The sequence below is a fragment of the Siniperca chuatsi genome, linkage group LG13 (genome assembly GCF_020085105.1).
Source record: "Siniperca chuatsi isolate FFG_IHB_CAS linkage group LG13, ASM2008510v1, whole genome shotgun sequence".
Classification (NCBI taxonomy): Eukaryota; Metazoa; Chordata; class Actinopteri; order Centrarchiformes; family Sinipercidae; genus Siniperca; species Siniperca chuatsi.
In genome coordinates, this window is record NC_058054.1 from 29,465,189 (window position 1) to 29,478,540 (window position 13,352).

At 43.1% G+C, this 13,352-nt stretch overlaps 1 protein-coding gene across 8 annotated transcripts; it reads left to right on the forward strand.

Moving 5' to 3' along the window:
• Positions 1–743: 743 nt before the first annotated feature.
• On the forward strand, positions 744–13,017 carry atg10 (ATG10 autophagy related 10 homolog (S. cerevisiae)). Of its 8 annotated transcripts, XM_044219913.1 has the most exons (8): positions 755–814; positions 1,010–1,064; positions 7,331–7,437; positions 7,540–7,692; positions 9,290–9,470; positions 10,377–10,474; positions 10,660–10,757; positions 11,977–13,017. In XM_044219913.1, exons 1-8 carry the CDS (start codon positions 770–772, stop codon positions 12,098–12,100), a joined length of 861 nt encoding a protein of 286 aa, XP_044075848.1. In that variant the 5' UTR covers positions 755–769; the 3' UTR covers positions 12,101–13,017. The 8 variants fall into 8 exon arrangements, with proteins under 8 accessions (XP_044075853.1, XP_044075848.1, XP_044075850.1 ...); XM_044219918.1 differs by lacking the exon at positions 7,540–7,692 and having other exon boundaries at positions 744–814; XM_044219915.1 differs by lacking the exons at positions 755–814; positions 1,010–1,064 and adding an exon at positions 5,092–5,229.
• Positions 13,018–13,352: the final 335 nt, after the last annotated feature.

Consider the following 13,352-nt stretch of genomic DNA (forward strand, 5'->3'; position numbering starts at 1 on the left):
ACAAGTAGTAATAGTGCATGAACTGTCAAGTTAAGTGTAGCTTATTAAGATTATAATGAGACGGTGGATATTGCACAGTAGTAATAGAAGTATGAATAAATATCAATAAATAGGGAATTTTTTTAACTGAAACAGATTATATTGCACAGCAGTATTAATACAGAATATTGCGCAATTATGTCAAGTATTGCAGTGATGTTAATGATCCAGTGTCCAGTTTAGTGACCTAGGGTCATACAGACTGACACTTAGAGGGAGGAGTTAAAGAGTCTGATGGCCACAGGCAGGAATGACTTCCTGTGGCGCTCTGTGGTGCATTGTGGGGGATAACACAAGGCTGAATATAGGTAAAGCAAATACAGTGGATAAGGTGGGCAGGAGCTAGGAATGTCTATCGAGTCTTATCTGTTTGGAGTAGTCCGTTCTGTACACTGGATGAGACGGGGAGCAGGAGAACCAGGAGATGAAGACACACACACACACACACACACACACACACACACAGGCTGAGGGGAGTCCAAAGGGAATCTTCGGGAGTGAATTCAGTCGGGTTGAACCACATAGTAGGTTTGAGACCAGACAGTGAGTGAACCGGGGGAGTGTGGCTTAGTGTAGTGTAGGATGGTGATTGGTGGCAGGTGTGTGATATCAGTACTCAGGTGAGTGAGATCTGTTGATTGCGGTGGGTGGAGCTGGTGGTGTGTTGGCTCCCTGACACTCTCACCTTCTACTTCCAGAGAACACTCACTCCCACGGTCCCTACTCAGCAATGCCACTGCTAATAAGGACAACCATAGAACACAAACCATCACTGGTAAACCGGAGCACTACAGCAGGCTAACTGAAATAAGCATGTAAATGTGTTTTATTGCCAAATTTTGTAGAATGTTTACAATGCACGTCCCATTGTAAGTCAATGGCCATTTTATTCTCAAAAAAGGGATTGTCCCTTATTAAAAGGGGCAGGTGGCTCAACCCTAATTGGTTTATTTGTCTCCCCAAACACTAGATGGACTTCTCTTGGTGTGGGACCTCTCACCAGCCGTATGCTTCCAGACAGGCAGGTCAGCAGTAAGGTGACAGAAGCTTGCTCTCACCTCCTAAGCCTCTTTAGGTGATAGGAGGTACAGCAATCTGTTCAGACCATCTTCATGCCCACTATGACTGTATCATAGTTTGGTTATCAAATAGCTCCAGCACCATTTATTAAGGCTGTCCATCCTTCGCCACCTGGCTGTCTTGGCCATGTCTTTTTTTGCATGTTGATTTCTTAATTGTTGGTATTTTTTTGTGTGACTGTAATTAATACAGTTTAGCAGGTATTTCCATTCTGTAAGCAATTGATTGTAAAAAACATTTCTGCTCATCCTTAGTGGAAGCCCTTATCACTTTTGTGTGTCTTATATTACACAGAAATGGTGCCCAAATGTTGTATTTACGATAAGGAATTTGTCGCATTCATTGCTAATGGTTGGACTGATACCCTATGAGGTGGGCTTACAACCCGATCAGGATTTTTGGGGTCGATCACTGATCGCTGGAAGCAGTATCGGCCGATACCGATCACGGGGTCTATTTGAAGCTTTCTATTTATTGTGTAGCATTTTTTATTAATTTAACTATACTTAACAGCATTCTATATAAAGTTAAGAGATGAGAAAGTATCATGAATTGACAACTGTTTATTTGTTAGTAGGCAACATGTGCAACATATTCCACTGTCTCTCCTTGAGACACATTTGAAACCAACAGCCTACGCTCGGTTACAGGGAGCAGCTTAGAGCTTCACAAATATACAGTGTTTCCCACAGAATGAAAGAGTAACTGTGGCAGGGATGGGTGCAGGGTATATTTCTATTTCTAGCAGATTATTTCTTATTTCACCATTTTAATTCTACTTAATTCTCTACCTTATTGTAATGTTTACTCACAAACTACCATCTATCCAAATGATCCTGAATTTTGGCATCAAATTGATCCAGATCTCTGCCTTGAATTTTGAAATACCCAAATGCAGCATTTTGTCTGGATTAAAGATAGGATTGGATTACTAAATCTGAATCCAAATCTTCAAGATCAGAAATCTTTGGATCTGCTTTGAAATACCCAATTTTCAGATCAGATCTGAAATCCAATCTTCTTCTTTTCCTTTCGGCTGTTCCCTTTCAGGGGTCGCCACAGCGAATCATGTGCCTCCATCTAACCCTGTCCTCTGCGTCCTCTTCACTCACACCAGTTAACTTCATGTCCTCTCTCACTACATCCATAAATCTCCTCTTTGGTCTTCCTCTAGAGCTCCTGCCTGGCAGCTCCAGCCTCAGCATCCTTCTACTATTATATTCACAGTCTCTCCTCTGAACGTGTCCAAACCACCTCAATCTGGCCTCTCTGACTTTATCTCCGAAACATCTAACATGTTCTCTTTGTGGACATTTTGCATCTCTTTCTGCTTGTGGTCATTTTGCATCTTGTGACTGTTTTGAGTCTCGTTGTGGACCATTTTGTGTCTCGTTGTGGATGTTTTGTGTCTCTTTGTGGACATTTTGCACCTTGTTGTGGACATTTTGCATCTCGTGGTTGTTTTGTGTCTCGTTGTGTACCTTTTTTGTTTCTTGTGGACATTTTGTGTATCGTTGTGGACGTTATGCGTCTCTTTGTGGTCGTTTTGCATCTCATGGTAGTTTTGTGTCTCTTTTGACGATTTGTGTCTAGTGGACGTTTTGCGTCTCTTTGTGGTCGTGTTGCGTCTTTTGTGAATGTTTTGTGTCTCTTTGTGGTCCCTTTTGTGTCTCTGGATGTTTTGCATCTCTTTGTGGACATTTTGCATCTCGTTGTGGACATTTTGTGTCTTTTTGTGGACATTTTGCATCTTGTTGTGGACGTTTTGTGTCTTTTTGTGGACGTTTCGCACCTCGTTGTGGACATTTTGCATCTCGTTGTGGATATTTTGCATCTTGTGGGCATTTTGCATTTCTTCCTGTTTGTGGTCGTTTTGTTTCTTGTGGACATTTTGTGTATCGTTGTGGACGTTATGCGTCTCTTTGTGGTCGTTTTGCATCTCATGGTAGTTTTGTGTCTCTTTTGACGATTTGTGTCTAGTGGACGTTTTGCGTCTCTTTGTGGTCGTGTTGCGTCTTTTGTGAATGTTTTGTGTCTCTTTGTGGTCCCTTTTGTGTCTCTGGATGTTTTGCATCTCTTTGTGGACATTTTGCATCTCGTTGTGGACATTTTGTGTCTTTTTGTGGACATTTTGCATCTTGTTGTGGACGTTTTGTGTCTTTTTGTGGACGTTTCGCACCTCGTTGTGGACATTTTGCATCTCGTTGTGGATATTTTGCATCTTGTGGGCATTTTGCATTTCTTCCTGTTTGTGGTCGTTTTGTTTCTTGTGGACATTTTGTGTATCGTTGTGGACATTATGCGTCTCTTTGTGGTTGTTTTACATCTCGTGGACGTTTTGTGTCTTCTTGTGGTCGTTTTGCATCTTTTGTGAATGTTTTGTGTCTCGTTGTGGGCATTTTGAGTCTCGTTGTGGGCATTTTACGTCTCTTTCTGTTTGTGGTCGTTTTGCATCTTGTGGTTTTTTTGTGTCTAGTTGTGGACCTTTTTTGTGTCTTGTGGACATTTTGTGTATCACTGTGGATGTTATTCATCTCTCTGTAGGCAGTAATTGTCGTAGTGTACGATCAGTGAACCCAAAGATGCAGAACACAATAGAGGGGTTTAAATGACAAAGTCAATCTTTATTTGAACAACACGGAATAACTGGGAATGGGTCTTTCTCCAGATGTGTAGACCCGGCCAGGCAGTGGATCCGTGGAGTGGAGTAGGCTGGGTCCGAGAGGTTATGGCTCGTGAGGTGTAGCTGGCAGAGTCAAAGAGCCAACCGGCAAGTGTTACTTTGCAGGAGAGACAGGTAAACAGGCAGGTAGGGATCCAGAAGGAGACAGGAGCTGCGATCACCGGCACAGGATAAGTCTGAGGCAGAAGTAATCAGAATCAAAACGAGGAAACTAGAAACACTTGCAAAGATACTTTACTTCATTAAGCGAGCAGCCTCAACATAGGGGTCACACACGTGGACGGAGACAATCTGGCACTGGTAGTGTGATAGAGCCTGGTATTTATGCTGTGGAGACTGATGAGTAATGGGTGTCAGATGAGCCGGTGATCAGCAGCAGGCGGGAACCGAAGGAGCCAGACCAGAAGACATACACACACACACATCTTGGGACAAACAGAGGGCACGCAGGGGTCGGGAGGGTATGGTGGATGACTATCACAGTAATGTTAGTTATAATGTTTCTGTATGTGATTGCGGGCTGTCAGGACACGTTCGACACCTCTAATCTAAAAGTGGGATTGTTGTGACAGTGTATAGTGCTCCAGTCCTTTTGTCCTATTGTGAGTTTCTGACCTCCAGAGTTCACAGACCGTCACTACATCGATTTTAGCAAAAACTTAAATCAATTTAAATGAATTAATCTTTTTCAATTGGCCAATCCATCCATCCATTTTTTTTGCATCTTATCTTGGTCCAGGCCGCATTCATTTGATTAATTATATCATTAGTAATTATTTCTCTGCTGGGAAGTACTGACAAAATGTACCATGAAATTCCATATTATCTCTACTGGTTTGAAACAGGCATTAAATTGCATTCTATGTGGTACTCTTAAGTCTTAAATTGAACTTGGTGAACCTGCAGAAGTCCTGGATGCCTGTGACCTCGGTATCGGCACAGTAGTTTGGATTATAGGGTCTGGATCCTGTGGTAGGACAAGAAAAAGGCATACAACACAGAGCCAGTGTCCTGCTGTGTCTGCTTTTATACTAGTCAAGTGGTTGAAAATAAAACATCCATTTTACTATATTGCTGTATTCTGTAATTTCTCTACAATGACTGTGTGGTGCTGTAGCCTGCACAGTAGCCTACACTGCTGCAGCTGCAGCTCCAATGTGCTGTTTGCTGCCGTCTGGCGGCTGTAAAGACAAACTACACGACAACCACCAGTTCAAAGACTGACGGACACAAGCGATATTTGAATGAAATCCATATCATATTAAAGAGGTTCCTTGGCATTAGGGATATTTTAAAGCCTTTCGGTGTGAATTTGTTATTTGACAGATAACTTTAAAAGGTGACGGTAGTAGTCACGTGATCTCAGGACCCGGAAGAGAAACACTCGTTCTGCTCTCTGCTGTTCCTTCAGTGCCAGGCGTCCTGCAGTAAGTACGATGCTGTAGAAAAGAGAAGAGTAATACAAACGTAATGTCTGGTGTGTTTTCCCTGTATTTTGTTTGTCTGAAGGGTTTCGTTTGGTCGGAATAACTCATAATTCACCCGTCAACGGCAGGGTAACAAGCTGCGTAAAGCAGAAGACCGGAGAAAGCAGTTACCATAGCAGCACTGCGACATAGAAAGCATTTTTGAGGAATGGTTGTCATTCACTTTGTGAAACGGCAAAATATGGCTCGTCTTTTATTCGGGAGGTTACAACGGCAGTTTGACCAAAGACTGGGGCGGTGTTCATTCAGAATAGAGGCTGGGGGGCGCATTGACCAAACGGGACAGCAGTTACTCATTGAGCCACATGATCTGGAATAATCCAGTCCAAAGAGAAACGCCTGCCGACACGCTGTTTGTCACTGACTCAGCAGATGAAATCAACTCCACGTATTCCAAATCACAGCTGTAGCCGAATTAGCTTGTGAAGGAGCACCGGCAGGCCTACAGTAAGTCTCAGCTCGGTTGATAAAAGAAAAAGAGTGTTTTCCTGATTCCACACACTTGTAGTATTTTTTATTTGATGACAAATTCCTGTTTCCACATGTAGTCTGGCCAGCATTACAAATCGTGCAACATTATTGATATTGCTGTAAAGCTGTTTCCACAACAGCCTCTCCTGATGGGACAGTTCAGCCAGATCAGCTGACCAATCAGTGAACTCGTTCTGATGGAAGGGGTGTGGCCACGACCACAAAAAGACCAAAACTTCCAGGAGACACAAATCATCTACAGAGACAAAATATCACAAAGGGCATCCTCATAAAAAACTGACATGGTTGAAATATGCAAAGTCCACAAAGAGACACAAAACATTCACAAAAGTCCTCACTGCACCTCCTCCAGGAGCATTTAAGGTATCAGAACATCGATGATGGCGGACCTCGATCAGTTTCTAAGTCACGGGCCGGAGGATAGAGGAGCGAGGACGGGAAGAAGCAAAATAAAGCATCCGGGGTCTCAATCCCATACTGAGTCTGTAGTGTGTCCACACTGGAAAGGTGACAAACGTACTATACTCAAACAAGGCAATATGCTTAATTAACAAATATTTGATTGTTGAATGTGCTGCTGATGTACACTAAAGCCCGACCAATGTGGGATTTTTGAGACCGGTACTGGTACCGATAAAGACCTTTTCTATGTGGATTGTGCACCGATGTGACTATGCAAAGGTTCTCGGAAGGCTGCTTCCTTAAACAAATAACTTTATTAAAGAACATTTAAGGTAAATATTCTTTAACCTGTTAAATAATTTCACATATACATTGTCAGCCAATTGTAGAAATGAACACTGAGGAAATAAAGAATAAATAAATAAAAACAAAATAAAAAGCTAAATAAACAACAGCACTGTCAGTCACTTGCTGAAGTAGCAGAAAATGCCACGGAAATACTCAAGTAAAGTACAGGTACCTCTAAACTGTACTAAAGTACAGTCCTAAATGTACTTGGTTACGTTCCACCTCTGCTCTGTACTGAACCACGTATTCTCTAACTTCCTCTGTCGAGCTCTGAGATTCGTGCTGCAGCTTTGTTCCCTTTCTGAACCTTTATTTCAGTCAGAAATGTGTATTTCTTGCTAATCAGAACACGTCGTCTGTAACAATATTTGACTGTCAACGTAACAGTCACTAACATTAACTCGTGGTTCGCTGCTGCCGAGAGAGAAACAGCGCCTCTGCTGGAAACCTTCAACGTATCCGGTGGAAAAACTGATCCTTAGGTTATTTATTGACTTTCCAGCATCTCAGCAGCTCGGTAGCAATGTAGCGTGAAGTCAACAGATTCAAACCACCAGTGCACCGTCGTCTGCTGAGCTGCAGAATGATAAAGAGATGATCTGACGCTTACCTTTCAGTCTGCTACTGACTGACAAATTACAGCTGGCTAGCTACCTCGCTAACACAGCAAACAGTTGTGATAAGCATGAGTGACGTGACGGTTGTCAGGGAGGGGGCTATATTAGATATTTGATTGAATTTTAAAAAGATGTAATCAATCCACCCTCACCACTTTACCCTCCACCCTGTTCCCTTGCAGAGATGAGCTTGTGTGTGCTGGATGAGGAGACCTTCCGTTGCTGCTGTCAGCTCCTCCTGCAGCAGTCAGAGCAGCTGAGAGACGGCTGGAGCTGGGAAGCAGTCCAGGTGAGGAGGTCTGTACTCTCACTGTCAGTAGTGTAGACAGAGCCTGAAGGCCTGCTGTGGATCTATGAATGTGGTTAATTGTAGTTTCTGGTCTGGGTTCAGGGTTCAGAGGAGGGCTACCTGAGGAAGGCTGCTCTCAGGTCAGTCGTCATTGACTCGAGTCCAGTGTGGGACCAGGAAGGATCAAGTTCAGTCTCAGAGCCACACACTTCCTGTCATTCCTGGCCTGATCAGCAGGGACAGGAAAAGGAACAGGTGAAAGACTGAACTGTGTAGGAAAACATGCCAACATTCGTCTGTGCTTATTTTCCATCTGTGCCTTTACTAAATATCCCTGAATGTTCAATTCAGTTTTATTTTTTGCACAATGCAAAGACCACATAGAATAAAAAAATAATAATTTATATAGTAGAATATTAATTATAGCGTTAATATTAATAAATTAGTAATAATAGGAATGACAGCTGTAGGAAAAATAATGTCAGTATTAGTAACAGAGCCACTAACAACAACTGTAGTAGCAGTTGTTGAGCAGGAACACGGGGGCAGCAGGTGGCCCACAACCACAGATCCAGACTCTGCAGCTCCGGAGGCAGAAATACCTGCTGAAAGCGACAGAAGGAGAGAGGAGAGAAACGAGAAAGCACAAAACTACGGGAGAGAGAAGATGTTGAGTTAGTAACATGCAGTAATGGGATAAAAATGCATATAGATGGAGAGGGAGAGAGGAAAGAGGTGCATCATGGGAAGTCTCCCGGCAGTCTAGGCCTATAGCAGCATAACTAAGGGATGGTTCAGGACTCACCTGAGCCAGCCCTAACTATAAGCTTTATCACAGAGGAAAGTCTTTTGCCTACTCTTAAATGTGGAGATGGCGTCTGCCTCCCGAACCCAAACTGGGACCTGATTCCACAGGAGAGGAGCTTGATAGCTGAAGGCTCTGGCACCCAGTCTACTTTTGGAGACTCTAGGAACCACAAGTAATCCTGCATCCTGGGAGCACAGTGTCCTAGTCGGGTAATAAGGTATTATGAGATCTTTAAGATATGATGGTGCCTGACCATTAAGAGCTTTGTAGGTGAGGAGAAGGATTTTAAATTCTATTCTGGATTTTACAGGGAGCCAGTGCAGAGAAGCTAATATTGGAGAAATATGATCTCTTTTCCTAGATCTTGTCAGTATACGTGCCGCAGCATTCTGTATCAACTGGAGAGTCTTAAGAGACTTATTCGGGTCGCCGGATAATAAGGTGTTGCAGTAGTCCAACCTAGAAGTAACAAATGCATGCACTAGTTTTTCGGCATCATTTTGAGACAGGATGTACCTGATTTTTGCAACGTTGCGTAGGTGAAAGAAGGCAGTCCTTGAAGTTTGTTTCATGTGGGAGTTAAAGGATAAATCCTGATCAAAGATAACTCCGAGGTTCCTTATGGTGGTGTTGGAGGCCAGGGCAATGCCATCTAGAGCAACTATATCTTTAGATAACGTGTCTCGGAGGTGTTTGGGGCCACGTACAATAACTTCAGTTTTGTCTGAGTTTAACATCAGAAAGTTGCAGGTCATCCAAGTCTTTATGTCCTTAAGGCATGCTTTAAGTTTAGCTAACTGGTCAGTTTCATCTGGCTTGATCGATATGTCAGGAATAAGTCAGTACATCTAATTTTAAAATGAATCTAAAATGAATGCACACACCTCTACACCTTCAGCAATTAAGGAGTTTCATTTCCTTAATAAAGGATCATTCTTCAGGCTTCCAGTTTGAAGCAGCCACAGATATGCACGGACCAGCAGCTGCTGAACATGGTGAACTTTTCCATTCAGCCCTGTCTCCACTGCCTCTCTTTCTCCACAGTCTGTTATTGTTGCCCCAGTTGATGCTGACAGCATCAAAGATGACATCGATGATGATGATGAAGATGACGGGGTCTGCACGGTGTCTGAAGGCAGCAGCCAGGTGCTTCAGTACGAGTATCACATCCTGTACTCCTGTAGCTACAGTGCCCCTGTGCTCTATTTTAGAGCCTTCACTCTGGGTTAGTTACATGTGAGACGTGTGTCACTGCGTACACACACTGCTACTCTGACGTTATCGTTTGACTGTGTTTTACTTACTTAGCTGTCAGACATGACTGACTGTTAAACCGCCTCCAGGCAGGGGACCATAGACCTCTTCATCTTTGTGGTGCTGAATGTAGGAGATTAATAACCACCGAGCTGCTAGACTGTAGCAATATTGGATCTAATAATAATGATAGGAATAAGTATAATAATAGGGACTTATTCATATATTACTACTAGAAAAGAGTTCTGTTGTGTAAACATTTTGCCCTTGTAAAATCAACAAAGAATTTAGAAATGCACATATAGGCTACAACACAAAACATGGTGTCCCAGTATAGGAAATAATGAATGATGCAAATGACACACCATATGAAGCGGACTGGCCTTCCCTTCAACACATCTATTATTGTCTTTATCAAAACATCTTGGACTGCATCACCGGGCTCCTACCATGGCCACTTACCAAAAAGAAATCATCAATTGAACTTTAGCCTCCTCTGACTTCAACTTTCACCTAAGTACAACTATGAGGGAGTTTAGAAGTACATTTTGTTAGAGCATTCAATAATAGTTCCAGCTCAGGGTGTCGATGGTTTGGAGCTCGGAACAGTGACTAGTGCATGAAGTGGGCGGGAACGTCGGTTTCGGAAAGAAGTTGTTGGACGCAGCCTCCCACTATGCTTCATTTGAATGTTACATGTCTACACTTTGAAAGCATTTTTATTACTCAAATATCAGTCAAACGTTCTCATTGTTCTTCTGAAAAATACATGCAGTTGCAGTAAGAGAGGGTCTGTACACCTTTGCATATTTCAACCATGTCAGTTTTTTATGAGGCTGCCCTTTGATATTTTCTTCCTCGTGTGTCACCATGTCAGAGGGGAGGAGCCTGTCATTAGAGGAGGTGTGGAGCTCTGTTCATCCGAACTTCAGGCTTCGACTTCAGAAGAGCCCTCTGAATACAATCACTCTGCAGGTAAAACCAGGAGAAACCCCGCCATCAGCTTTATCACCACCATCTTTCTCTGGGAAGCTCCTCTGAGATCCTCTCTCTCTGTGTGTGTGTGTGTGTGTGTGTGTGTGTGTGTGTGTGTGTGTGTGTGTGTGTGTGTGTGTGTGTGTGTGTGTGTGTGTGTGTGTGTGTGTGTGTGTGTGTGTCAGGAGCATCCCCTGCTGGGTCAGCCTTTCTTCATGCTCCACCCCTGCAGGACAGAGGAGTTTATGAGGCCTGTGGTGCAGGCGGCTCAGGACCAACACAGGTAGGATCACTGTTGGATTCACTAACCCAAAAGCCCAACGGAAGGCTGCTGTTACAGATGGAGCCGTTTCATGCAGCTTAGTTGTATCCTGCTGATGTTACACTGATGTTATAGCATTTGCATTAAGTGTTGTGGACTTATACAGGGGCAAACGCCGGCCTTTTTTTATTATTAATAAACCCTTTTGCTTTAATCTACAAGAGGAGTCGGTGTGAGCTGTGTGGAGACTTAAGGTTTACACTCTGTACCTGTTGTACTCTGTACAAGTTCTGGATCCTACAGGGGCGTTTCCATCGGCTGTCTACCTTCCTGCTGCTGGGCAGGTTCTTTGGTTTCAGCTCATATGAGAGCATATTTCTTGCCTTCTGAAGCGAGCTGATGACGGAGAGGAGCCGGTAACGGGTCTCTTGATTTATAGCGGAGGGTCTCCCCTACGGGTGCAGCAGTGCGTTGGACGGCTCTGGGGAACGTTACGCTGCAGATCGTTTACAGACAGTCCTTAGCTGCTTTAATTCAGCATGTTTAAAGCCACTTTCGAGTTGTTGCGCAGTGTGATCGGACCAAACAGCTGATCTGTCCTGTAATATTCGCTACATCATTGGACAAACACGTTTCCATAGTCTGTTTGTTGCACAAACTCTTTATGGACAAAAGGAAAGAAAACACCTCAAGCGAGTGTAAAACCTTTTTAGTGATATTGTGATAGGTTTTGCTGAATTTTGTCGCTTCCCTCCAGCTTTACTAATTAGATCATTTGTGTAAAAATGCTTGGATGGAAACATGGCTTTGTGTTTCCCCGCTGCAGATTAACTTTTGAAAATAAAGTCAAGTGTTCTTCTACATTAATTAACTGTCTTGAGCCACTTTTTGGTTACATTAGGTCGGCCTACACAACAGTTGAGGAACGAGCTATTTGAAATAAATCTTTGTGCAGCAGAGCCAGAGGTGAAACATCGTTTCAGAACGCTCACATCTGCAAACTATTTAATGGCCGCACCATTTCGATGAGCAGCCGTTGAAATGAACAACATGGATTCGGCCTAGTTGCAAAGCCAGACACAACAACACCGCTGTGTGGCATGAAATGAACAGAAAGTGAAAACTAAATCGGTAACTCGCAATTATTTGTATGCAATTAATTGTCAACTAAAATGTCCTGACTGTAACAGCCCTAGTTCATATTACATACTGTGTGTGTGTGTGGTGTGTGTCTTGGCAGGCCAGTGAACTACGTGCTGTCGTGGCTCAGTGTGGTGGGTCCTCTGGTGGGCCTGGACGTCCCTCTGAAGTACTCCACCCAGCTCCATCCTGCAGCCTCACTCAGCAGCACCAAGCCAGACTGAGGCCGCCCCTGCTCTGCTCCGCTCTGTCAGCGTCCCCGTGGAGCCTCTCTGCATGGAGGCTGGGTTATCAACCAGGCGAAGCGGGCACCTGCCCCGGCGCCCCAGACCCCCAGTGGCCCCGAAGGCCCAAGGTTGTCTGTGTGGCAATTACTTTTTTAAATGTAATTGCAAATTTGTGTGGCAATATGCTAAAGCACAATAAAAAGTGAAATAGTAATAAGAGCTTTAGGTAGCTTCTGCATTTTTAGTCGAGGCCGTTTTGTAGAGAGCCCCTGTGTCAAAACCTAGTTTTAATACTTTTAGTGTTTCTTTTGATATTATGCGGACACGGTGCACATTCTTAAACAAATCTGAGTTTTAAAGGTCAGGGTGGAACATTTAGGAGGACCTAGCGGCAGAGATGGGATAAAATATTCATAAGTATGTTTTCATTAGTGTAGAATCACCTGAAAAGTTTTAGATTTTTATTTTGGGTAAATTAATTGTTATATTAATCAAGTAATAAAAAAAAAATCTTTAGAATAATCGATAAATTAGTCGTTAGATTAATCGACCAATCGAAGAAATAATCATTAGATTAATCGATAAAACAATAATCGTTAGGTGCAGCCCTAATTCAGTCCAGTCAAATCATGTAAAACGTTTACCCTCACAGACTAAGTGGCTCCCTCTGACCAATACACTGACCTTATCTGAAACGTTGGTGCAGTGGCCCTGTAAGTTGGGTTTAATAATCATTGGTTAACACCCCTTTGTTGAATATATGTCACATATGCATTAGATCAGTTATGTACGGAGCTGTATTACATGGCTTCAATATGACTCTGTCCAAATGAATGAAAAATGTGACTGCCGTGGTGTTGATTGTTACCGTGACAATAGTTATATACTTTACAAATGAAAACTTTTCTCTTTGAGCCTGGTTCGCCTCATTCACTTAAATTACTAGAGACTGTCAGTAAGAAGAGATGGAGAATGAGAGAAGAGTGGAGATGGATGGATGCTTTTCATAGCCAATTGTGAGCCTTAAATGAATTACATAAGATGAGAGTCCGCTTGAAAGTCTGTACCAGATCCTCAGATCGCATGTGACGGAGAGGAGAGCTGAGGGGGATGAACGGGGTCAGAGCTGTCAAACCAGAACCAGGACACTGCTGCCAGTTGCACAGTCTGTACAAGTCTATGAAAATAAGCTGCGTTCTGAATGGTGAGTTTCACAAGCACAAAAATGCACATCAGAATTGAATAAATT

Bases quoted from the DNA above. Each gene is read 5' to 3' on its own strand.
- atg10 (XM_044219912.1), top strand. From the start codon at position 6,159: ATGATGGCGGACCTCGATCAGTTTCTAAGTCACGGGCCGGAGGATAGA. The intron at 9,471-10,376 runs GTTAGTTACATG...TCACCATGTCAG, and splicing joins TTTTAGAGCCTTCACTCTGG to AGGGGAGGAGCCTGTCATTA. The intron at 10,758-11,976 runs GTAGGATCACTG...GTGTCTTGGCAG, and splicing joins GCGGCTCAGGACCAACACAG to GCCAGTGAACTACGTGCTGT.